At 36.8% G+C, this 24063-nt stretch overlaps 1 protein-coding gene and 1 pseudogene across 1 annotated transcript in view; one reads left to right on the forward strand and one right to left on the reverse strand.

Moving 5' to 3' along the window:
• Window positions 1–24063, forward strand: part of timeout — a 98507-nt gene that overhangs the window by 25960 nt on the left and 48484 nt on the right. Inside the window, exons 9-12 of the mRNA XM_064697285.1 lie at window positions 3515–3695; window positions 6706–6839; window positions 6907–6987; window positions 11932–12032. Coding sequence (XP_064553355.1) covers window positions 3515–3695; window positions 6706–6839; window positions 6907–6987; window positions 11932–12032 — 497 coding nt within the window. The remainder of the gene's footprint in view (window positions 1–3514; window positions 3696–6705; window positions 6840–6906; window positions 6988–11931; window positions 12033–24063) is intronic.
• On the reverse strand, window positions 21751–23052 carry LOC135438448 (uncharacterized; annotated as a pseudogene).

Raw genomic sequence — 24063 nt, forward strand, 5'->3', positions numbered from 1 at the left:
AAACAGGGACAAACAGGCGGCGGCATCAGATGAAAAATGCTGTGCTGCGACATTCGAAGCACTTAAACGGGAGTACAGGGTATTTACTGACAGAGCTCACACTACTGAACTATTTTCACTTGTCATATATTTGCCAGCTGGGCCGACAATCGATCAGCGCTGGCAATTAGAGTGCACGCCGAAGGACTTCGTACACAAGGATATTTCCGCACATATGCAAATATTGCAAAATCATGTTTGAAAGAATTTTAACAATAGCCGTGTATTCAACGCATTAAGGCAACCTTTTTTTTATGTTTGGCAATTTGGCCATTCGAATACCCTGCAGGTCTTTGGGCTAAATTGAGTTGGCAGAATTCCTGAATTGGATTTATGTAAGTAGCATATTTTTGAATGTTAGAAGCGAGCGAATGCTATTGGTGATTCTTAAATATTATGTGTACTCATAATGATAGAGCATGAATCGAATAGTCTATCGATTGCTGTGGAAAATATTTTACTACTATCGACAAAACTTTAACGATAAAAAAGTATTCGATTCTGAAAATCGAAGAGGCTATTGATTGCAGTCGGTAATTCTTTATCAATGGTTGCAAATAAAAATCAACTGTGACAATCATAGAGAATATCGATCACTATCGATTTCAAACAAGAAATTATTGGCAAATAAACGTCGTGGATGAGAACCTTCTTTTGATTATTTTATCGATAATACCAATCGGAATTTTCGACGATCATTTGCTATCAAGTGCTATTAATAATACCTTTTTAATATTGACAGCAAAAATTTATTGTGGCAATCGATTAAACTATCGCTTACTATCGCAAACACTTGTAGCTAGATATAATAAACAGCTAGATATAATAAACAGGGTAAGCGCATAAGAGTCGATTGTTTTATGACCAAATTTTAAACAATGGGCATTTTCTGGCCTATCATTTAAACGTCGCCTGTGCTTAGCCTTGTTGGCATTGTCCTTTTCTATGACGCGCGCGATTTTCATTATTCAAACGGCAATCAATCATTTTAACAAATTGACGTACACAAATGACGTTGGCTTTTTATTCGGTAATTTTTCGTTGCTTGTTTTTTTTTATTCTCGGTTTGGTTAAAAACAATGCTAAAGTTTTGCCAGTTGTCGGCTGCGCTGCAGCTGATTTTGACATCCTGTTGCCTTCCCCTTTTTATACCCTTGCAGAGGGTATTATAATTTTGTCGTGAAATGTGTAACGCATAGAAGGAGACATCTCCGACCCCATAAAGTATATATATTCTTGATCAGTATCAACAGCCGAGTTGATATAGCCATGTCCGTCTGTCCGTCTGTCCGTCTGTCTGTTTCTATGCGAACTAGTCTCTCAGTTTTAAAGCTATCTTTATGAAACTTTGCAGAAGTCCCTCTTTCTGTTGCACGCAGCTCATATGTCAAAACCTGGATCGGACCACTATATCATATAGCTGCCATAGGAACGATCGGTCGAAAAGTAGGTTCTTGTATGAAAAACATTTTTGTTTATAAAGTTATCTTTACTAAACTTGGTATTTATTAGTTTTACTACGTTCCCCATATATATGCAAAATCCTATTAAGATCGGACAACTATATCATATAGCTGCCATAGGAACGATCGGTCGAAAATTAAGTTTTTGTATGGAAAATTTTTATGTTTTTCAAGATATCTTGACCAAACTCGGTACTTATTAGTTTTACTAAGCTCCCCATATATATGCAAAATTCTATTCAGATCGGGCAACTATATCATATAGCTGCCATAGGAACAATCGGTCGAAAATTAAGTTTTTGTATGGAAAATTTTTATGTTTTTCTAGATATCTTGACCAAACTCGGTACTTATTAGTTTAACTACGCTCCCCATATATATGCAAAATCCTATTAAGTTCGGACAACTATATCATATAGCTGCCATAGGAAAGATCGGTCGAAAATTAAGTTTTTTGTATGGAAAATTTGTATGTTTTCAAGATATCTTGACCAAACTCGGTATTTATTAGTTTTACTACGCTCCCCATATATATGCAAAATCCTATTAAGATCGGACAACTATATCATATAGCTGCCATAGGAACGATCGGTCGAAAATTATGCTGTTGTATGGAATTTTTTTTTGTTTTTCAAGATATCTTGACCAAACTCGGCATTTATTAGTTTTACTATGCTCCCTCCACTTATGCAAAATCTTATTCACATCGGGCTACTATATCATATAGCTGCCATAGGAACGATCGGTCGAAAATTAAGTTGTTGTACGGAAACCTGTTTTGTTTTTCATGGTATCTTAACCATACTCGGCATTAACTATTTTCCCTGTGCTTCTTAGAATCGGGCAAAGCACTATAAGCATTTTGAAAAGGTTGGGTCTGCAAGGGTATTAAATCTTCGGTGTGCCGAAGATAGCACTTCTTTCTCGTTTTTCTTCTTCCCAATTTCCCTTTTAAGGTTAATTTGCTAATTGGAGGCGTCATCGGCATTGACAGGGCCAACGGCAACGGCAATGTCTATGACTATGGCCACATCATCAGTCAACGACGTCCTTTGAATTGAGTTGGGCTAGTTAAGTTAGGCTAAAAGTTGCCAAAGGACCAGGGCGGGGTCTAAAATGTGGTTGCTTTCGCTTAGCTGTTTTAATGTGCTCGATGATTTTCAATAAATATTCAGAGCAGCCGTTTAGCTAGAGCCTGCTGGGAAGTTGAAGTATAGTATACTCTTTAAATATATATATTTTGTATAGCTACGATAAAGGTCGGGTTGAATTTCCAGTCCCATTGGGGTGTCAGATGTTCTTAATAAAGTACTGATAAATACTTTGTATTGTTTTCTAGCTGAGAATAAAAAGAAACAGTTTGAATTGAGTACAGTGAACGCTAGGTAAACAACAAAAATGAATATTATTATTTTAATTAAAGTTTCTAAACTTTTTTATTTTTCTATATATTACAATACAATTAAAGCCATCAAATTCACGTAAAATGTTTCTAATCTGTGGATTTTTGGCTGCCTTTCTGGAATCTATGAATTCTGAGCGACTTCCATAAAAAAGTATGAAATTTTCTGGTCAGATCCTATTATATGATTAAAAATTCTAAATTCTAACAATATAACCAGGAATTTAAATTTAGAAGCAGCAAAAGGTTTTAAATGGGCTACAATTGATTTATATGTCGCATTACACACGCCCCTCATCAGCAGCAGACTGTTATTTGTTTTGAGCTTAGGCCATAGAAAAAATATAAGCAAGTGAAATTGTTTATTATTTGTTCTTTGTTCATCAGATGTTAACCTTTTGTATCTATAGGTCCATGGTAAAAGATTGTTGTGCATATAAAATGCAATTGCCGCATTTAATTGAATTTGCAACATGTGTGGTCATAAACATATATATACTTTTTTTTGTAGTTTTATAATTCAATTTTACAACATAAAATAAATAATTTAATTACCGCATGCATATGCAATAATTTTATTTACTAACCAACCATTCTCTTCCCCTGACAGGGTATTTCTACGTGACGTTGTGGAAACGGCAAATGTATTTATTAAAATGATGGAGCGCTTCTGTCAGGATGCAGTTGTTGTGCAGGACAAGCGGCGAGCCGGCGGTGGCAAGCGCAACGGTGGCAACAACAAGAAGAAGCAGCAGCAGGCCAGCAAGTCGAAGCAGTCACAGCCAACGGAGGTGAGTCCAAACACTGAAGTTCCGAGGAGAATGGAAATTTTTAATGCATATAAATAAATTTCTGCATTAAATGACATTATTTGGCTTGCGGGCGTTGCCCGCCCGCTGTGTGCGCCATAAAATATTCTCTAAATTGCCAATAAAATTTAAAATAAATAGCCAAAAGCGTCCAGAGACCGGTTGGGTCAAAAAACAATTGTCGTCTAGTATAGAGCAGCTAGCGCGAGCAAGATTTATAGGTTTGATCATGAAATTTAATTGACTGAAAATATGGTTAAAATAAAATAAAGTTCGCCACCGACGCAGCGACAACGCGGCTGGTGGTTGCATTTAATTGCCGGCTTCTTTATTTATTTATGTTCTAGTCAGTTTTGCCATTTATTACGGCGAGTGCTTTGTACACATTCCAATTGACATTAATCTTCTATGCAATTTATTTTAAAATGTCGAAGTATATTAAAGTCCACTCGTATACTAAAAACAGATTAAAATACAATTTTTACTTGACTCTCAACTGCATGCTATAAAATTGTCTACGACACAAGCGATAGATTTGTCGACTACCACATTATCGATAGGTTCTTCTTACGATAATTTCATAGCAGCATCTTACAGTAGATTTGTTAGAAAGTGATTAGCTCACCGTTTTACTATCGAATATATTGATTTTAAAAATTATCGATAGTTTTGCATTCGGCTTATAGATAGTTAAATTCTCAAACATGACAACGAAAACGAAGTTGTGTTCTATAGTTTTGTAACATTAAAAAGTCTTTAAATGTGTGGGACGCCAATCGAAATATGTGCGAAATATTCAGCTTAATCTATATCGATTGTGCCAATAGAATATCGAGTCTATCGATTAGAACTACAGTCGATTGTTTTTCATACCTGTGAAGCATGCATGCGTTTGAAAATATTCAGCGATTAGCAAACGAATGCATGTTTTAAAGTCTATCCCAACAACACTTTTATATACTGTATAGGGTATTTGCATTTCGTTTTTCTTGCTTGCATAATAAACTCTTCAGACCAAGCTCTGCCATTGTTTCAGCAGCTCTTTTTTCGCTTTTAAACATTTTGGCGCGTTGGTAGCGCCGTCAAGCGTGATTTCCGGCCAATGCCAACACTTGGCAGTTTTTCTACACCCCCTTAGACCACCCGACCCCCAGCTACCCCGCAGTTTGCATTGTGCGGCTCTGTGGCCGCCATTTTGTGGGTTTTCCAAATTCCGGACGGACATGTGCTCGTGTTTTTTTTATGAAAACCTTTAACTGTGCTAATTTTTGACATATTTATTTGCACAGCCGTTGCAAGGGTTTTCCTGTGCTTTGTTACCCACACACACACACACACACACACATGGACACACACACACCTGTACACACACAATTTGTGCGTCAATTAATTTGTAAAATTCAAACAAGCGGCATTTGTTAAAGTGCCAACAAACACGTTTCACGCACGAATTCACAAATATTTAACAGCTTTTGTCTGCACAGTTTTCTATAAATGTTGTTAAAATAACAGGAAAAAAATGGAAAAAAAGCGTAAAATAAAATAAATAAAAATCATATTTATAAAGCAATGGCATTTATGTTCGAACAAAAAGTGTATTTAAAATAATATAAATTTTGTATTTATGGTATGGTATATATGTAGTTATATGGAATTACAATTGGAATGTATGCCAATGTATGCTTGCCATCGATAGAAATCACATTGTTAACATGCTTTATAAGGACAGGAGGACAGACCAGAGGCCTCTATATATAAAGCAGCTTTGACAGAAAACAGAATTTCGACGAGTAAATGAACAATTATTCTTTTGTATTTGTGCAAATAATAAAACCAAACTGCATTTGTACATTTTGTTTGTTTAACATTTTTATGTGTGCACTGTCGCCATAGAAAAAAAGAGTATAAGTCTTAGCAAATTATCTAAATAAGTTTTTTTTGTCACAATCTCAAAACTAGAGTTGTGTTAATTAAATTTAAAGACTTTTGAAAAAGTTTTCTTTTATTTGCATTTAACAGGGTATCTCCAGTTGTTATATTTTTGTATATTTAAGCTTTGCATTTATGACAATATTATTGATATTAATTTTATATATTTTTTTTTGACAATAATTAATGGTTTTGTGTTTGCCAAAAGCTGCTGTTAGAGAAGTTTCCAGACTTTGCATTTGGGTTTATCTTTACTTAAATATTAAAACGGGGACATTTCACATGTCTTAGATATATTACAGAGTCGGTTGGGTGGAAACTCTTTATCATATAGCAAAAATAGTAAATATGGGTAAAAAATTTAATTCTTATATTAAAAACTTTTCATTATTTGAGCAAAGAGGACATTTGTTAGTTACAGTATGATCCTTTTATTATGTATTTAAACATTGGACTACATTGCAGCTTTCTTGTTATACTCTTGTAGAGGGTATTATAATTTTGTCATAAAATGTGTAACGCATAGAAGAAGACATCTCTCACTCACCCCATAAAGTATATATGTATATATTCTGTATCAGCATCAACAGCCGAGTTGATAGCCTTGTTTGTCTGTTTCTTTGCGAACTAGTGTCTCAGTTTTAAAGCTAACGTCTTGAAACTTTGCATGTGTCTGTCTTTCTGTTGCAGGCAAGTTATATGTCGGAACAGGCCGGATCGGACCACTTATCATATATATTATATCATAGGAACGATTGGCCTAAAAGTAGGTTTTTTTATGAACAACTTTTTTGTGTATCAAGATATCTTACACACATATATGAATTTCTTATCAACATCGGACCAATATATTATATAGTTGCTGATCGATCGAATAGTAGGATATTATAACACAAAATATTATGTTTTCAAAGATATTTTCTCGAACTCCGCACTTTCGAGCTTCACTATTCTCACCTATCTCCAAAACAGTAGGGCAAATATCTACAAGGGTATAAAATCTTCGGCGTGCCGAAGATATCCTCACTTTCTCGTTTTAATTATATATTCTGTGCAATTACAGGAGGAACTCTCTAGCAAATGGGCCGAAATGGCATCGGAGGTTAGTCTGTTGCTTGCCACAGACCTGCAATTGCCAAAGGAGCAGCAGCCCTTGCCATTTGATGCCACCTTGGAGAAGTCTATTGAAGATCAACGGTTGGCATTGCAGAATAATTCAGGAATTTAATTTTTTTTAATCTATACATCCACTTTGTGCTTGCAGCGAGGATTGCATGATGCGCATAAATAAGTTGCTGCGTAACGGTAAATTGGAGCCGGCGATTGCATTGCTGCGTGCTGCCAGGTGAGTGGTCCGTGCGTCAGTTCGTCCTGGCGACTGGCACGTGGGAGAATTGAGGCACTGTCCTTGTCGCTACCTTCAAATTGAGCAACAACTTGCAGCCCGTAATCCTTTTGAAAATTCCGTCCTTTAATAACTTGACATTGACTGTGAGCCATTGTGCGCCAGCGCTTTCAACGTACAAAAGAAAATGCGCATAATAAATTAACTCAGGTAAAAGAAAATGGGTTGGGTTGCATTTTCCCTGTGCTGTTGTTATTTTGGTAGAGCTTTTACTTTCCCCCCCCCCCCCCCCCCCTTTTTTTTTATCGTTTTTTACGTTTTCCGTTTTATACGCGAATTTCATATTTTGCACAGCAATTTTCTGGCACAAACTGTCCTTGGTCGAGGAGCTTCCTCTCGCTCAGTCTCGCTGCTGTCCTTAAATTAAATAGTTTTTATTTATTGTTAAGGCAGCGCACGCCCGCAGCCCGGCAGGGCTTCAACTGGCCAGGTGGCTGTGGCAAAGACAGATAATGCCACGGCACAGAATTTGGTATCCTTCTGTTGCTCCTCCCGCTCATTATGTGCCATCAACTGTGTCACTGGCTTTGGCTCCCGCTTGGCTGCTGCGTCAGAGTTGGGTTCAAGGCGCCGGCCTTTCGATTTAATTGCCAGCTCAATTATGTAAAGCCCCCAATGTTTATTGTTTGTGCTGAGGAAAATTACGTGAAAATAAATAATTTACCTTCTTGCGCGTCAACATTTTAACTGTACAGACAACAAGACAACAACAGTCTCCCCCCACTCACAAGATGTGAGATGTCGCCGATGTCACAGGCTGTTGTCGCTGGCTGGCAACAGCAATCAAAATTTAACTTAAATATTTCCAACTCATTTATTTATCAACATCATTAAAATGTTCAACCTGATGCACGTCGGGCCACTATGCTGAGGATTTCATTGCGAAAATCATGCTGTGTCAAAGAACGCAATTGCTGTCTGAGTTTCTGAGAACCCAATTACAAAGCTTAAATGCGGTGTACCAGGTTTGAATACTCTAGCCTGAAATGTGTGTTTAAAAGAGCATAGTAAACTGTGAGAACGTACGATACTGAAGGGAAAGCATTATTAAAGAACTTTGGAATTTTTATTTGATAATCCTGCTTTTATACACCATACAATTAGTCCTAAAATATCGAGTTTTAAATTAACTTTTTCGATATTAATCGATTACCAAAATCTAGTATTGTAGTATTGGAACTGGAAACCAAACATTTAATATTTTTTCACCGAATAAACGGGTTTTATACCTTTTTGTAAATAATCAATCGGGCAAACAATAAACCATTCTTGAATCGATAAATATCGATAAAGCTCCCATCCGACTTCAACAATAAATATCGATTTTTAATTTTTTCTTTTAAGATATTGAGTGTGTTTTTTTTCACATAAGAGCTCTACAATTTATTCAATTAGTTACATTATTGTCAATCATCCAGTATTATTTATTTTAGAATCACTCAATCATTATCATTTTAAAATCTATAAAGCAATCTTGCAAATCGATAAATATCACAACATATATATATAACACAATTTGTGTATCATACACAGATCAATAGATCAATAGACCGACTAAAATCGAGAGATATCGATGTCCAATATCGATTATTTTTAAGATAATACGTTGATTTTTGTCGCATTCATAATGTTATTTGCCATCTTCAATTAATGCAACTGGCTACAGGGTATATGTAGGTAAAGCAACCGTATTGGTTTCTGTACATACGCATAAAAGCTTTGTCAATCGTCAAGTATTGGAACGAAAAAATAGAATTTAAGATGCTCTTGATTGTATAGCCAATGCCATTGTCGCGTGCTTTACATGGCATATACGCAATTTTCTCATTGTAATACTTCATTTAAATTTATGTGCATTTTAATTGTTGCCAAAGAAATTGTTGCATTAAAATGTATGAAGCGGCAGTTGTTCTTGTTGCCATTGCTGCTGCTACTGCTGCTACTGCTGCTGCCACTGCAGGCAGCTTAAAAAGGTCTAGACGGTTTTTGTGCTAATAAATTAAAATGCGATATGCATAGACCCTGAAAGCGCACCCACTTGCAGCCACTCGCACCCACTCGGCTGCCTTTTGTCTGCAACTTTTTGCACTCCAGGTCCCGGCGGTTGGTCGTGGGGAGTTATACTGTAAATGTTTTTTGCTGTCTTTGAGAGGAATTTTTGGGTAAACAAAATATTGAAAATAAACTAGAGTATGGAACTCTACACTCACACACTCACACACACACACACAGAAATGAACAAACGAATGCTCTGCATACATATGTGTTTCGGCTGGCATGTAAGTGCCAGCTACCAGCTAGCTCTTGCCCCTCAAGACCTCAAGTCTGTGTGCGCGCGGCTGTGTCTGCCCAGCATTTTTAGATACTTGCCAAGTCATAATATTCCATACATATAGAAATATTTTTTTTGTTTGGTTTCATTTTTGTTTTATTTTGGTTTCCATTTTAATAACGAAATAAAAAGGAGAGCAAAAAAAAACACGAAACTGAAAACGTTTTGGTTTTTTTCTTCTTTGCCCGGCGGCTGGCGCACAGAAATGTCAGCTTGAAAAACTTTTAAGTGAAGTAAATGCGCAAAATGTTTATTCAAACTTCATTTAAGCTGCAACTTTCAGCCGGCTATTCCGTGCCCAAACCCACTTCCACCCCCCTCTCACACCCTTCTGCAGTGGCATTTGCCCTGTTGCCTCTTAACTAAGCTTATGTTCAGCAGCGTCTGTGGTTGTTGTTGCTGTTGCTGCAGCTGCTTCTTTGCTTATTTAACAATGTTGCAATGTTGACAGTCACTATTTTACATTTAAAGCTCTTAAGCTGAATTTTAGAGCACGTTTAACCAATTTATCGGGTTCTGCAAGAAGTTTTCCAAGAAATCGCAATATAAAACTGAATATTGATTGTTGTGTAAGTATTATGATTTGTGCATTTTTAACAGAAAATTAAAGTTTTCTTTTTTTTTTTGTTTTTCTCAAATCAAAAAATTTTTAAAGTATTTTCATATTGCTTTAAATACTCAATTTTGTATTTTGACAAATAAGATAAATAATAATTCAAATAGTCTGTGTAATGTAATTCAAATAGTCGGCAGTGCGTAAGGCCGGACTAGATAAGATATTATATCTTTATCTAAGTTTACTCTGTAACCATGTGTAAAAAGTCTAAAAGAGTGTTTTTAAAATATATTTGATAGGAAACTATATACATATATGATATTTTCAATAAACAAGCCATGCCATTTAGTCCATCTGTTTAAAAGTGTCAATCTCAGAGACATCTAGAGGTACATGAATGCCCGAAGTAGATAATGTGATAATGTGTTGCCCTATTTGAAATAGAGTTAGAAAGCATATAGGGCCTTAATAATTTCATGGATAACACCAAAGGGTGTAGGGCTACAGGGTAGATTCTATTCGATCACTCTACATTATTCAGTCCTGTTAGTTGTTACTAATCAATTCATGCGGATTCCATTGTCACACTTGTGACAGTTATGTAGGTGGTTGATTCTCTGAAGTCCTTTAATTATAAATAGATACATATACACACATTTGTAGCATTTGGCACAGTTTTGGGCTGCACTCGATGCGTGTAAACTGTACTGGGAGCCCCTACTTTATCGATTTTACAAATAAGCCACATTTGATTTACCTGGCTGTATAATTAACCATATTTTGGGGCACGAATCTGTCACAGAAAGCCACTAATTGGCCAGGCTGCCAGGTTTGTTGTTACCAAACAGTTAAAGCGCAAAAGTTGTGCATAAATTATGTGGCATAAGTTTCGAATGAATCCGTAATGCAGGCCAGCATCCTTGCAGCAGCAATTAGCAGTTGGCCATTATTCTTGCCAACATGGGAGGCCCCCACACCTCCCAGCAAAATGGGTAAACTATTTGTTATGCAAAAATTTGTAAAATAGTTTTTATGTGTTGCTGCGGGAGCGAGAGGTGTGCGTGAGTTTGTGGGTGTATGTATGTGTGTGTGGCGTGTGGCATGTGGCATGTCTGTCAATTTATTGGCTCTCGACGGTGGCAAACATAAGTTGCGCTATCGCCAGCAAACACAACGCGGCAACATGCCAACCATTTGAAATGGCCCCAAAGCTGCAACGCTGCCTGCTTGCCACCGATATGGCCAGAGACGCAGCAACCGATGCCAAGCATGTTGCCACCACAGTCGATAAACATGTATGTCTCTCACTCTCTCTCTCTTGCTCTCTATTTTAGTCTCTTTCTATCTGTGGGCGAGTTGTATATTAAGCTGCTTCCAAATATTAAATTAACAGCAACAGCAACGACGCAGAGTGTGCAACTGGTGCATGCAGCACACACGCAAGGATTATTTGTGTGCTGCACCAAAAATTTTGCCCCAAGTGAAACACGGTGCGCACAAAACACGTGACGCAAGAAGTTGCCATCGCCACTAGCTGAGCTCTCCATTTTGTCTGTGTGTGCGCGTCTCTGTGCGTGGGTGTGCATGTGTGCAACACAAATTTTAACGCAATTTTAAGCGCATCAATTTCATTTTGTGAAAGCTAAAAGCTTCGCTTGTTGCGTGTCCTGCATCCGCATCGAGCAACATGACGTGGACGCTTGTTATTGTCGTTGTTTAAGTGCTCTTCTTGTTGATGTTATTAATGTTGTTGTTGTTGCTTTGGTATCTGAAATCGCGTCAGTTGTTATGGAATATAGGCCACGGCTGAAGGTGGACTTTTATCGTTGTGCATTGGATCGATTAATGCCCTTTATAGGCTGTGCCTGGTAATCGAAACTGTACTCAAGCCTAGTTACTGATTTTGAGAAGACATAACTTTATCTATAACTATAGCTATATCTATAACGTATTTTCTTTGTATTTGGCAATAAAACTCGTTTTTCTTATCTAACAGGGAAGTATGGCCGGAGGAGGACGTATTTGGGTCATACACTGCGGCACCGGAGGATGAATTGTTGTTGTTGCGTGAGATTTTTATGCACAACATTACAACAGGTGAGTGCTTGAGTGGAAACAGGTCTAACAGCTGATTTCAGCTTGTTAATTGTGGTTTATTGTTATGCATTATGAAGCGACATGCTGGTCGCGCTTTTAATTTAAAATTAAAATATGCCACTTGGCATTTGCGTGTCATTTATCTTGCAGTGTTTTCGCTCTCTCTCCCTCTCTCTTTCTCTAACTACCACATTTCTCTAGCTAATTTTAGCGCTCTATTTTGCATTTCTACCCTATAAATTTGTTGGCTAAAATAAGCCAAATTATAGCGCAAACTTTTAGCAATGGCGTTTTACTCTCTCTCCCTGTCTCTCTCTCCCTGTCTCTCTCTCTCTCTTTCCCTAAATCTCTGCCCCTCAACCTTCTCTGCCCCAGTTTGTATCCTTGTTGCAGTGTGCCGGCTGCTCCGTCCTAAGTTTTTTCTGAGCTGGCTCCTTTTGGCTTTTTGCCTTTTGGCTGTCCCGCGCTTAACAAATTATCCAGCAGAAATTCTTGCGCTTCATTAAAAGTAAAAAATGGCAGCACAGGACGACTGCCCAATGCACAGCAGCTGCCCCCAGCTCCTGCCCCTGCCCCTGCCCATGCCCATGCCCCAACCATTTGCCATTTGCCGAGCTCTGTAATTCAGTAGTCAAAAGCGAGACTCTGCTCTGCCAAATGAAAATATATTAAACGCGTAATTGTTTTTTCAGTTTGTTGTTGTTTTTTTTTTCTTCATCGCATTGGATGCTCTGCCAAGTGCATTGGGTTGTAAAATTTGTTGTTTGCCTTGTCGCTTCGTTCAATTCGAAATGTCTAGGCAACATTCGCAATTTACTGTCCATTTCCTTGGCCCATGGCAATATTTTGCTTGGCTTACGCAACACAACACGCTGACATGACTTTTCAATTTTCAGGCGATTTTCAGGTTTTTCTTTTTTATCTGCATCTCAAAGTTGCCACACGCCACTCATACTCACATATATATTTATATGCCACATATATGGTTATATTCTATATGACTTATCGCTGTCGATGCAGTTGCTATGCTGCTGCACACCTGGCAGCAAAGTTTTTGACAAGCATTTTAAAACACATCCAGGGCTGACAGTTTTTTTTTTCTTTTCATAAAATACGAGCATATATGCTGCATACAGATAATACTTTAGGGGGAGGGTTGCGCAATGAAAAGACCTTAGCAACGGCAAAGTTTTCAGCTTTGCTGCACCTTGCAGATTATCTTTGTTCTTTGTACTTTTTTTTTATTTTTTTGTTCGGATAATTTATGATTTCGTTGTTGAAGAAAAGTTATATGATTGTGTTTTAAAAGTAGCTTTTATAATAATAAATTTTTATTAGTCTTTACATTATATACTTTCATAAATTGTACTAAAATTTCTTCTTAAATAGACCCCTTAACATTTTTAATTAGTTTATTACCATTTCCATGTTTTGAATAAGTTCTTTGTGGTTTCACCTTTGTCACTTTGTGCATTGGAACTTTTTTTTACTGAATACTATGTCTAATTGTATCAAAATGTTTGTCCTGACTAGTAGGACTGACTTACGTTATTGCATGTATGTTTGCATATATAGGCCAGCAAATATCGCCCTATTCTGCGATTCTCATGCTTTAAATATTTCCTTACTTTGCGATTCTCATGCATTAATTACAAGTATGTACGCATGTACGTTTGAATATTTTTGCATGTACATAAATACATATTTATATGCATGCATGCATGATTAAAATTTGGAATATTGCCCTACTATGCAATTCTCATCAAATCAAGTAGAACTTTTCAGCTTTGATTACGCGTGTGATTTGAACAACATGTTTTGTCAATCTATCTGCTGTATTATAATTTGAAGAGCTGCTGCCAGTATTTAATTCTCTATATATACAGAAAAACAAATTGAAATATACAAATTAATTTCTTGTATACCACTTTTAACACATAATCCTGTTAGAGTAATTAATTTTATTATAATTTTTCCAATATAGAGGTCCGACAAAAAAAGAGTTTTTGCAACCTGAAATTGTTTAGACTGCTGCTGTCTGTGCCTTGAAGCGCCGGGCTAAACTGTCCTGTGCGTCCCATTGTCCAGATGAAAGAGAAAACGTTTAGCTCAAAGCGTTGCGAACCCTTTTGTGTCTGCATCATTGTTTTAAGCGTTGAGCTCGTTAAGCCCCAGACGAAAACCGCGCCTAACTATTGCGATGGGGGGATTTGCTGGCCAGCTTAACGCCCTCAGGCAGCCAATAGATTGATGGTCGGTTGACAGTAACCCGAATATAAAAATGTGCAATCTACATACATGTGTGTGTTCCAGACATAGAAAACAGAGCAGTATTTATTGGACAAGTGTGCGTGACTACGAAATGCCCTGTATATTGATATGTTTTACTAAAGGCCGATTTTCTTATGTCCCAATATACCCTTTGACCCAGATAATCAGGTAAGGGAAATTTCGTTACCATTATAAACCAATAATGACAAATCGTTCATAGTAGTTTTAAAAAACACGTACATAGGTCAAAGTAAAAAAGTAAAAAACAAATAATAAATAGAGCACAATAAAACTGGATACACAATACGATACAAAAGTGTGAAAATATACCAATATATATCCACTGAAATGTTAAAAAACAATTGTCGACATTATGTATAGAGATGGGCACGTGATATATTTATTAAAAACGTGTTTAAAGCGTGCTGGTGCTGGAGTAAAACAATACGATTTTATGCGATACATTATTATTAAATTTGTACTTCGTGCTTATGACGGTTGTATGCTTAATGCAACGAGACGTTTTCTCTCAACTCCAAGCATATACTAAATATTATAAAATGTACATTTAAAACGATATTATAAGCTATTCCATGCTTAAACATGCTCTACAGCCTTTTGTTTTTAATAATACAAATTTTAAATATGGTTGCAAATTTGGGCTCATAAATCTTATGCGTATTCTGTCTCCAGCTTAGCACATTGTATTGTATTTAATTCCGATTGGAGAAACACGACTCACTCGTATCTATGTATATTCAGCGAAGATATAAATATATTTAAATACACCTACACAATACTATTATATCATCTATATTCCTTTCAGTTTTTATATATGGTCTTTAGGGGATTTTTTATGTTGCTAATATAAAATCATAAATTTCGTGCTTATTCTGGCTCTTGCTAACCACATTGTGTTGTATTCAATGCTCATTGGAAAACACGACTCACGCGTATCTATACTCAGCAAAGACATGAATATATTTCAAAATAAATTTCAACTTTAATAAATAATCCATTCAATGTTTATATGTATCCGCTGTAGAAAGCGTTTTTAATGCAGCTAATGTAAAATCATAAATTTAGTGCGTATTCTGGCTCGTGCTTAACACATTGTATTGTATTCAAATCCGAATGGAAAAACACGACACACGCGTATCTATACTCAGCGAAGACATGAATATAATTATATATATAATATTTCAATACTGTCATAATAATCCAATGAATATTTATATATGCTCTATAGGGGATTCTTTAATGCTGCAAATGTGAGATCATAAACTTCGTGAGTGTTCGGCTTCGTGTTTAGCACATTGTGTTGTATTCAATGTTCAAACACGACTCACGTCCAGCTTTACATGAAGTATACTCATGAATTCATTTAAATGTATTTAATACCATTAACTATAAGCCATTTTATGTTTATTTATGCTCTAGGGTATTTGAATAATAGAAATATTAAATGTTGCTGCTAATGTGGAGCCATGGGAGAGACGCGTCGCTAGGTCCCCAAAGTGTCCTTTGATCAGTCTGTGTTCGCTTTTTGTGCCGACGTGGATTTTATTAATTACCAGCGACCACAAACTGCATGTTGCATGTGGCCTGTGGTTTTCGTTTAATTAACATTGTTTTTTCGCGATTCTTGTTTGGCCAGTGCTTTTTTTTGTTTTTGTTTTTATTCACTCAGGCAAATAAAAGCTGAACTGGCATTTAAAATTATTTATGGCGTCTGCCTGCTGTGCGTGTGTGCACGTGTTAGTTGTGTGCATTGTTTCACTTTTAATTTCCATTTCAATTGAATTGAATTGAATGTGGCCCAAGACAGGCAGCGGGCCATACGCTTAGTTAAATCTTAATCAAGTCGCTTTGCTGATTTCGATTTGTGGCGCGCATAATAAATGATGATAATCCGATGTACCCACCCGCCGCGTCCTGCGAAGCGCACAAGTTAAGTCAGCACGAAAAAATAACACAAAAATCCACTCAAGTGGTAGAGCAAAAAGTGCAGAGTGTTAACGGTAGACAGCAGCGTGTGGAGTATATATATATATATATATATATGTATATATGTATATATGTACATTTCAAGCCAAGTTCTTAACTGATTTCCCAACGCAAACAAGTTGGTCGCCTCGTTGTCCTGCCAGAGTCCTTTTGCTCTGTCGTCGTTTGTCTCGCATAAAAATACAAAGTTTATGTTATGAACACAAATAAAAACAAAAGCACAGAACAAAACTCACCAAGAACAACACAAAAGTGCGCGTGTTGTTGTTGAAAAAAAAGCGAATAAAATACAATAAAAACAAATAAAATATACACAGAACACGCTTGCACGACACACACACACACACACGCACACGCCCAGTACATTTGCAACTTGACACAGCTTCAACTGCTGCCACAGTTGGAAAGGAAGCGCAGCAGCCACAGCTAAAGCTAAAGCCACTTACTCGCACGAATGTGTGTGTTTGTGTTTGTATTTCGAGCAGTAGCAGACAAGGATCCCCGTTTGCCGGGTCCGGCAAGGATACTTACTCAATTAGGTGACACGAACTGGTGCTGGCTTGTCACAGATTTCAGTTGAGGCTTTGCCATGGCCAAGTTTCTACCGCCCTTTTAGGTCTTAATAGCTTCAATTTGTTTATGATCATTGGGTTAGGGCTTTGTTCTCATCTCTTGTCGGGGATTTAAATTGTGTTGTTATAATCAATGCATTAATTATTTTACTAGCTGCGGTAACAGCGATGTATTCTTTTAACAAGTGAAGAGAATTTAAATAACTACTTCTTATTTTGTGAAAGTCATGCGTTGATAACTAGCCACAAATCTAATAAAAGGTTCCGTGCTTTTAATCAATAATTAAATTAATTATATTTAATTGTATGCATTTTCTTTCGGGTTAAAAAAATGATTCCGTTTAGGTTTAGTTGCGACTTTTCTTTATCCAAAATGACTTATATTTTGTATCATCTTTAAAGTTTTTTTTCCCAATATTTCTAAGTATGTTTATTTTGATTCGTTGGCTATTGTTTATTTTCGCTATTCCTTTGTAGTTGCATTAATTCTTTTTTATTTTATAGCAATCTTTTTATACCCTGAACCCATTAAAAATGGGTAAACAGGATATATTGTATCTGTGCAAATGTATGTAACAGGCAGAAGGAAGTATCTCCGACCCCATAAAGTATATATATTCTTGATCAGCATCAATAGCCGAGTCGATCTAGCCATATCCGTCTATCTGTCTGTCCGTATGTATGAACGCAAGGATCTCCTATAAGAGCTAGAGACTTGAAATTTTAGCTGTAGGTCCTCCTAGTCCCCGCGCAGATCGAGTATGTTTCCGATATTCGATAAGTTGCCCCGTTAATCGATTAAAATCGATATCGAAATCCGGTTTTTTGAGCAATTTCGGCAAATAAAATGAGCTAGAGTTACCAAACTTGACATGTAGCTTCTAGAATAGTATATATATATATCGAATTTTTCATTTAATATCTATCGACTATCGGAAGAAGAAGGTTCAGGGTATCCCCTAGTCGGGAACTCCCGACTAGAACCTCTGACTTGTTAATTATTTAACTTATGAATTCAATGAAAATTTTTACTACTCTATATATATGATTGGATTATAGTATTGATTTCAATTTGGTTTATTTGGTTTATTTCGATTTTGAATTATATTATATTCTATGTATTCTTTTCCATTTTTCGTTATTTATTATTATTCTGTCTTATTCCATTCTACGTAATTTGTCCATCAGGTCAGAATATTATTTTAAATTAACTCCTGTTTAATACTACATATGTTTATACCCTTGTAAAAGTCATTATAATTTTGTGATGAAATGAGTAACGCATAGGAGACATCTCCGACCCCATAAAGTTGATATAGCCATGTCCATCAGTCCGTCTGTCTGTCTGTCCTCTCAGTTATAAAGGTATTGTGCTGAAACTTTGGCTATAGGAAAGATCGGTCGAAAAGTCGGTTCTTATATGGTAAAATATTCCTTTTTCAAAGATATTTTCTTTAAACTCAGCTTTTCCAAGCTTCGAGCTATTCTCACATATCTGTAAAAGCAAATGTCTACAAAGGTATTAAATCGTGCGGCGCGCCAAAGATATCTTATTTTCCCCCCCTTTTTTTTAATTTTTAAAGATAGTAATGTATAAATTCCTTAAATTTAATTATATCTCATTGCTCTTTTTCCCTTAATTTCTATCTCATACTTTGTTAATAATTCAAAAATGTATTAATTTTTAATGTTGCCAAAAATGTTTTCTTAAACTTTGTGGCGCACAAAAACTTGTAAACTGGCTGGAGCCTCACCTGCTCGGGTGGCAAAAAAAAAAAAAACACCTTGCTGCATTTCTCCAGAGAGTTGGCCACGTCTGGCGGCGATGACATTTCGAATAATGTTGGAGAAAACAAAAAAATATAAAAAGAAAAAGCATGTGAAATTTAAAGTTTAAATTGAAAAACAAAACTTGCTGTCCCAATGTCGTGTTTCGAGTGGGCGGTGTTTAAATAAAATTTGTCGAAGTAGTTGTGCTGGGGTCGGCGGGGACTGAGTGCGGGCGGGAGCTGAATTTCACCTCTAGTAAACATAAAACGATGCACACTTTGGGGACGCAGCGACGCAACTGGGCGACAATAAAAAACAAGCAAAGCGTGCGGTGGGGCGGGCACGGGAGATCATGGGGCAAAAGTCATAACGAGTGCAAAACCATGAAATGAAATCGTTACCGCCCCAAACGCAAGCGTGTGTGTGTGAGTTTGTGGGTTGTATTTTTTTGTAGTCAAAGGAAGCTGCCGTATACGAAATGCGAATTTTCTGTACGCTTTTTTCTTTTTTTGCTTGTGGTATCACATTTGACATTTGCTTTTATGTATATATGCATGTCTCTCTCTCGAAGTGTGTGTGTGTCACACACGGCTGCCCGCCTTCATGCATTCGGGCTGCACAGAAATTAAGCAATGTGTCCCAATGGAGCACTACGTTGCGTATACGTAATGCGTCGTAGCTTTTGGCCGCGCTACCAGCGCTGCATTAAATATGAATGCAATTTACAGTTGAGCGTGTGTGAGGGTGTGTGCAGGAGAGCATATTTCTCCCCTCATCGGTATCTGGCCCAAACAGCCACAAAAATTGTTTGCATATTTATATAAAAAGAAAAATGACGAAAATTACGTAAGCTTGACTTTTGCTCTCTCAATTTTTTTCCACCCGCTTGGCTGACGCTAATGGAGCGCCATTTGCCTGCACTGCAGCACAGTTTCGTAATCAATTAGACAAACTTTTTGCACAACTGTGCACAGACACACGCATGATATATATGTATATGTGCATTTACATACGTGCCACTCGCACCCATTTGAACAGTTTTCCTTTAAATGCTGTGGCAGTAAATTGAATAAAAATTAACAGTTCAATGGCTGCTCTGGCAATTATCCCTTTGCAGAAACCTTCACAGAGCCAGTTTTAAATTCATTCTTTCAATTCTTTGCCAATTTTGCTGTTACACCATGTGGGCGTGGCTAGGTCTTTTGGTTTCTCAATTTAAAATTTCATTGCAATTTTCAATTTTATATTTGTTTTACATTTTTAAATATATTTGCCATTTAACCTTTTCTTCGTAACAAGAAAGGCTTACAGTTGGTTTATTTATTGGAATATACAAATATCATCTTTAATATCTCAGATATTTAAATAAATCTTTTGGTTTGATATAGTGCTTCCATTTCAAGCATTCACTACATTGACATTAGGGTGGTTCATGATTAAAAACAACCTTTATGCCTTAAAGTTCGATTCGTAAACTTTTAAATTGGGGTTTCAATATTAACAATTGTTTAAAAATTTAGCAACATAAATTAAACATAACGAGAAAGAAGTGCTATCTTCGGCACACCGAAGATTTAATACCCTTGCAGACCCAACCTTTTCAAAATGCTCATAGTGCTTTGCCCGTATCTAAGAAGCACAGGGAAAATAGTTAATGCCGAGTATGGTTAAGATATCTTGAAAAGCAAAACAGGTTTCCATACAACAACTTAATTTTCGACCGATCGTTCCTATGGCAGCTATATGATATAGTTGTCCGATCTTAATAGGATTTTGCATATATATGGGGAGCGTAGTAAAACTAATAAATACCGAATTTGGTCAAGATATCTTGAAACACATAAAAATTTTCCATACAAAAACTTAATTTTCGACCGATCGTTCCTATGGCAGCTATATGATATAGTTGCCCGATCTTAATAGGATTTTGCATATATATGGGAAGCGTAGTAAAACTAATAAATACCGAGTTTAATCAAGATATCTTGAAAAACATAAAAATTTTCCATACAAAAACTTAATTTTCGACCGATCGTTCCTATGGCAGCTATATGATATAGTTGCCCGATCTTAATAGGATTGTGCATATATATGAGGAGCGTAGTAAAACTAATAAATACCGAGTTTGGTCAAAATATCTTGAAAAACATAAACAATTTCCATACAAAAACTTAATTTTCGACCGATAGTTCCTATGGCAGCTATATGATATAGTTGCCCGATCTTAAAAGAATTTTGCATATATATGGGGAGCTTAGTAAAACTAATAAGTACCGAGTTTGGTCAAGATATCTTGAAAAACATAAAAATTTTCCATACACAAACTTAATTTTCGACCGATCGTTCCTATGGCAGCTATATGATATAGTTGTCCGATCTTAATAGTATTTTGCATATATATGGGGAGCGTAGTAAATCTAATAAATACCAAGTTTAGTCAAGATAACTTTATAAACAAACATGTTTTTCATACAAGAACCTACTTTTCGACCGATCGTTCCTATGGCAGCTATATGATATAGTGGTCCGATCCAGCTGGTTTTGACATATGAGCCGCGTGCAACAAAAAAAAAGGAATTCTGCAAAGTTTCATAAAGATAGCTTTAAAACTGAGAGACTAGTTCGCATAGAAACAGACAGACGGACAGACGGACATGGCTATATCAACTCGGCTGTTGATACTGATCAAGAATATATATACTTTATGGGGTCGGAGATGTCTCCTTCTATGCGTTACACATTTCACGACAAAATTATAATACCCTCTGCAAGGGTATAAAAATGTGCGCCAAGTTTGATTTCTACTCAAATTTGGCATATACTTAAAAAGTCCAACTATCTTCTTAGATAAAACCCAACGTTTTTGGGGATGAGCCTCACTTGAAAATTTTTTAATATTCAGCAAACCCTTTCTTTTGTCAGTCAGACCTAAACTCTTTCATATATATAGACGTCTTGTCACAAATACCTAAAATATCAATTATATTTAATCAATTAATCTCAGCAAATGTAAAAGCGTACGAATTATGGAATTTTTATAGTTCTTATTACTAGTTGAGATTTTTTTAAGAAAAATGTATATGTTTTCTTAGTAACCTTTAATTTCCATTTTTAACCTCGAGAAAATAAGCTTTGGTGGCCGGGCGATTGGTTTTGCCATTGTTAGTCCGCTTCAGACCGACCACAATAATGGCACCTGCATGCAAATGCTTATACTCAGCAGTGGAATGCTGCTGCAAAAAGTCATCCACATCCTGTGCCTGTACTTCGGTTCCGAACTTCTTCACCACTGCAGCAGCGGCCCCGTCGCCGTTAAATGGATTCCAGATGCCAAAGACACAGACCTCTGCCACTGCTGGCATCTGAGCAATCACATCTTCGATTCCATGTGGATAGTACATTGTTTTCTGGTACCTGAGCATTTCCTTTTTCCGATCCGTAATGTAGAGGAAACCATCGTCATCCATGTAGCCCAGGTCCCCCGTATGGAACCATAAGGCCGAGTCACGCAACTTGTCTGTCTCCTCGGGATTGCCATAGTATCCAGCCCAATATTGGTCAGAATATTTCGCTCACTTCGTTTGGGCCTAGACTATGTTCCTGAGCATCGAGTATCTTCAGATTGAAGCCCTCCATCAGGCGGCCAACAGAATTGGGTTTCTCATCAAAATTCCAGTTCACGGTTACCGGACTTCCCAACTCTGTCATGCATGTTCGTGATGGTCACTGCTTTGGGTATGCCAGTAGTACCCGAAGAGCAGAGAATGGCCAGAGTTTGATCATTTCCCTGTTCCAGGCGAGCAGGTTCAAAGTTCGCTTCTATAGGCGTAGCCAGCACTTCCTCAATGCTAATGGATCCGATCTGATGGTTACGCATTGTAATGATCTTCACGTTTAAATTTGCCGTAGCCAATTTAACTTTCTCGTAGTCTTCACCATCGCAAAATATGAGACGTGGACTCGTTATATTAAAGAGCTTTCCAATGGCCGACTGTTCGTAGTTGACGTTCAGTGAGTGGAAGGCAATACCATTGAAGAAACATGCATAGGTCACGGCAAAGATGTGCGTTGTATTTCTCGTTATGATTCCCACAATATCCGATTGCAACAATCCCAAGGATCTCATATAGCTGGCCACACGCATTGAGTTCAAATGGAGCTGCTCCCGGGTCAACATAGTGTTCTCAGTGTCCGAGATCTAATCAGGAATTATAATGCTGTTAAATATGTCATCTATGGATTATGTAATTTCGTACTTGAGCTATGAGCTTCGGATGTCGTCGCATCTCATGAAAAATTATCTCGTCAATCGATAGATCCGATGTATAATAGTCAGATTCATCTTTTCCACTCCAGATTTTGCGTTCGGCATCATAGTTGCTCTTACTCATGCAAGCCATTGTGTATGCAATGTGTCCACTTGTCGGTCTATTGTCTCTTCGAGAAATGGTTTAAACCAATAAAAAAAGTCTACTTGGATTTTTGGCTGCGTCGCTTGTCGTTAATTTTTGATACAAAGCCAACAATGGGCAGCAAAAGTCGCGCAGCAATATGGTTGGAGTTGCCTCCTGACAGTAAAACATTTTAATAATATTTAATAAAAAAAAATTATAATATTATTATTTAATTTAAATTTATCTCATATGGAGTACTTATATTAATGAATAGGGGGGCATTAGGAGCGTCCAATTTTTGGAATCTTGCTTAAAGAATTTTTGAATAACTAATTTTAATTAATTTGTAATTTTCGCTTAGTGCTGACAACTCTGTTCGCCTTCGTTGATTACATCACACGCCGTTCTTAATTTAGCTTAATAATATTTTTTACTAAATCACATACCAATGAAGTAATATAGATACCTATATATATATTTTGGTAGAGCCAATAAAATGTTAATCGTGCATCTTTGCAATAGCGTGCTCCCCTGCTCCAGTCCTCTCGCACAAACGTATAATTAAACACAATATAGATAATAGATTATAGATTATATACAATAGATAAATAATGCTAAAAATGCAAGTGGTTCGGAAATTGTTAGTTTTGTTCGCGCCAACTTCAGGCATTGCAGATCCACTCTAATGGCCACCACGCGTCTACGCATTCGACGTACTCCCGTACTTAAAACTTTGTCTTAATTTCATTCAAGATACACTTATGTTCCAATTTGAATTAAAAAGTATTTTATCTTTATCGCATATCACATATTATATTTCCCAACTTAAATTTATAAACGTATTGTAGTAGGACAGATAGACACATTCTCAAGGACATTTAGGCAACAATCTCCCGGTTGTTTTAAGCGCTTACATTCCTCATGCACTCTAATTCTTGTAAGAAGAGCTCGACAAGTCGAATCACGCCTCGTCTCGCTTGCACACACATAAACTTATTGTCAATTCGCTTTTAGTCT

This window comes from Drosophila montana, unplaced genomic scaffold (genome assembly GCF_035044405.1).
Source record: "Drosophila montana isolate Dmon_TW-CO22-7 unplaced genomic scaffold, ASM3504440v1 contig_3848_1, whole genome shotgun sequence".
NCBI classification, from domain to species: Eukaryota; Metazoa; Arthropoda; class Insecta; order Diptera; family Drosophilidae; genus Drosophila; species Drosophila montana.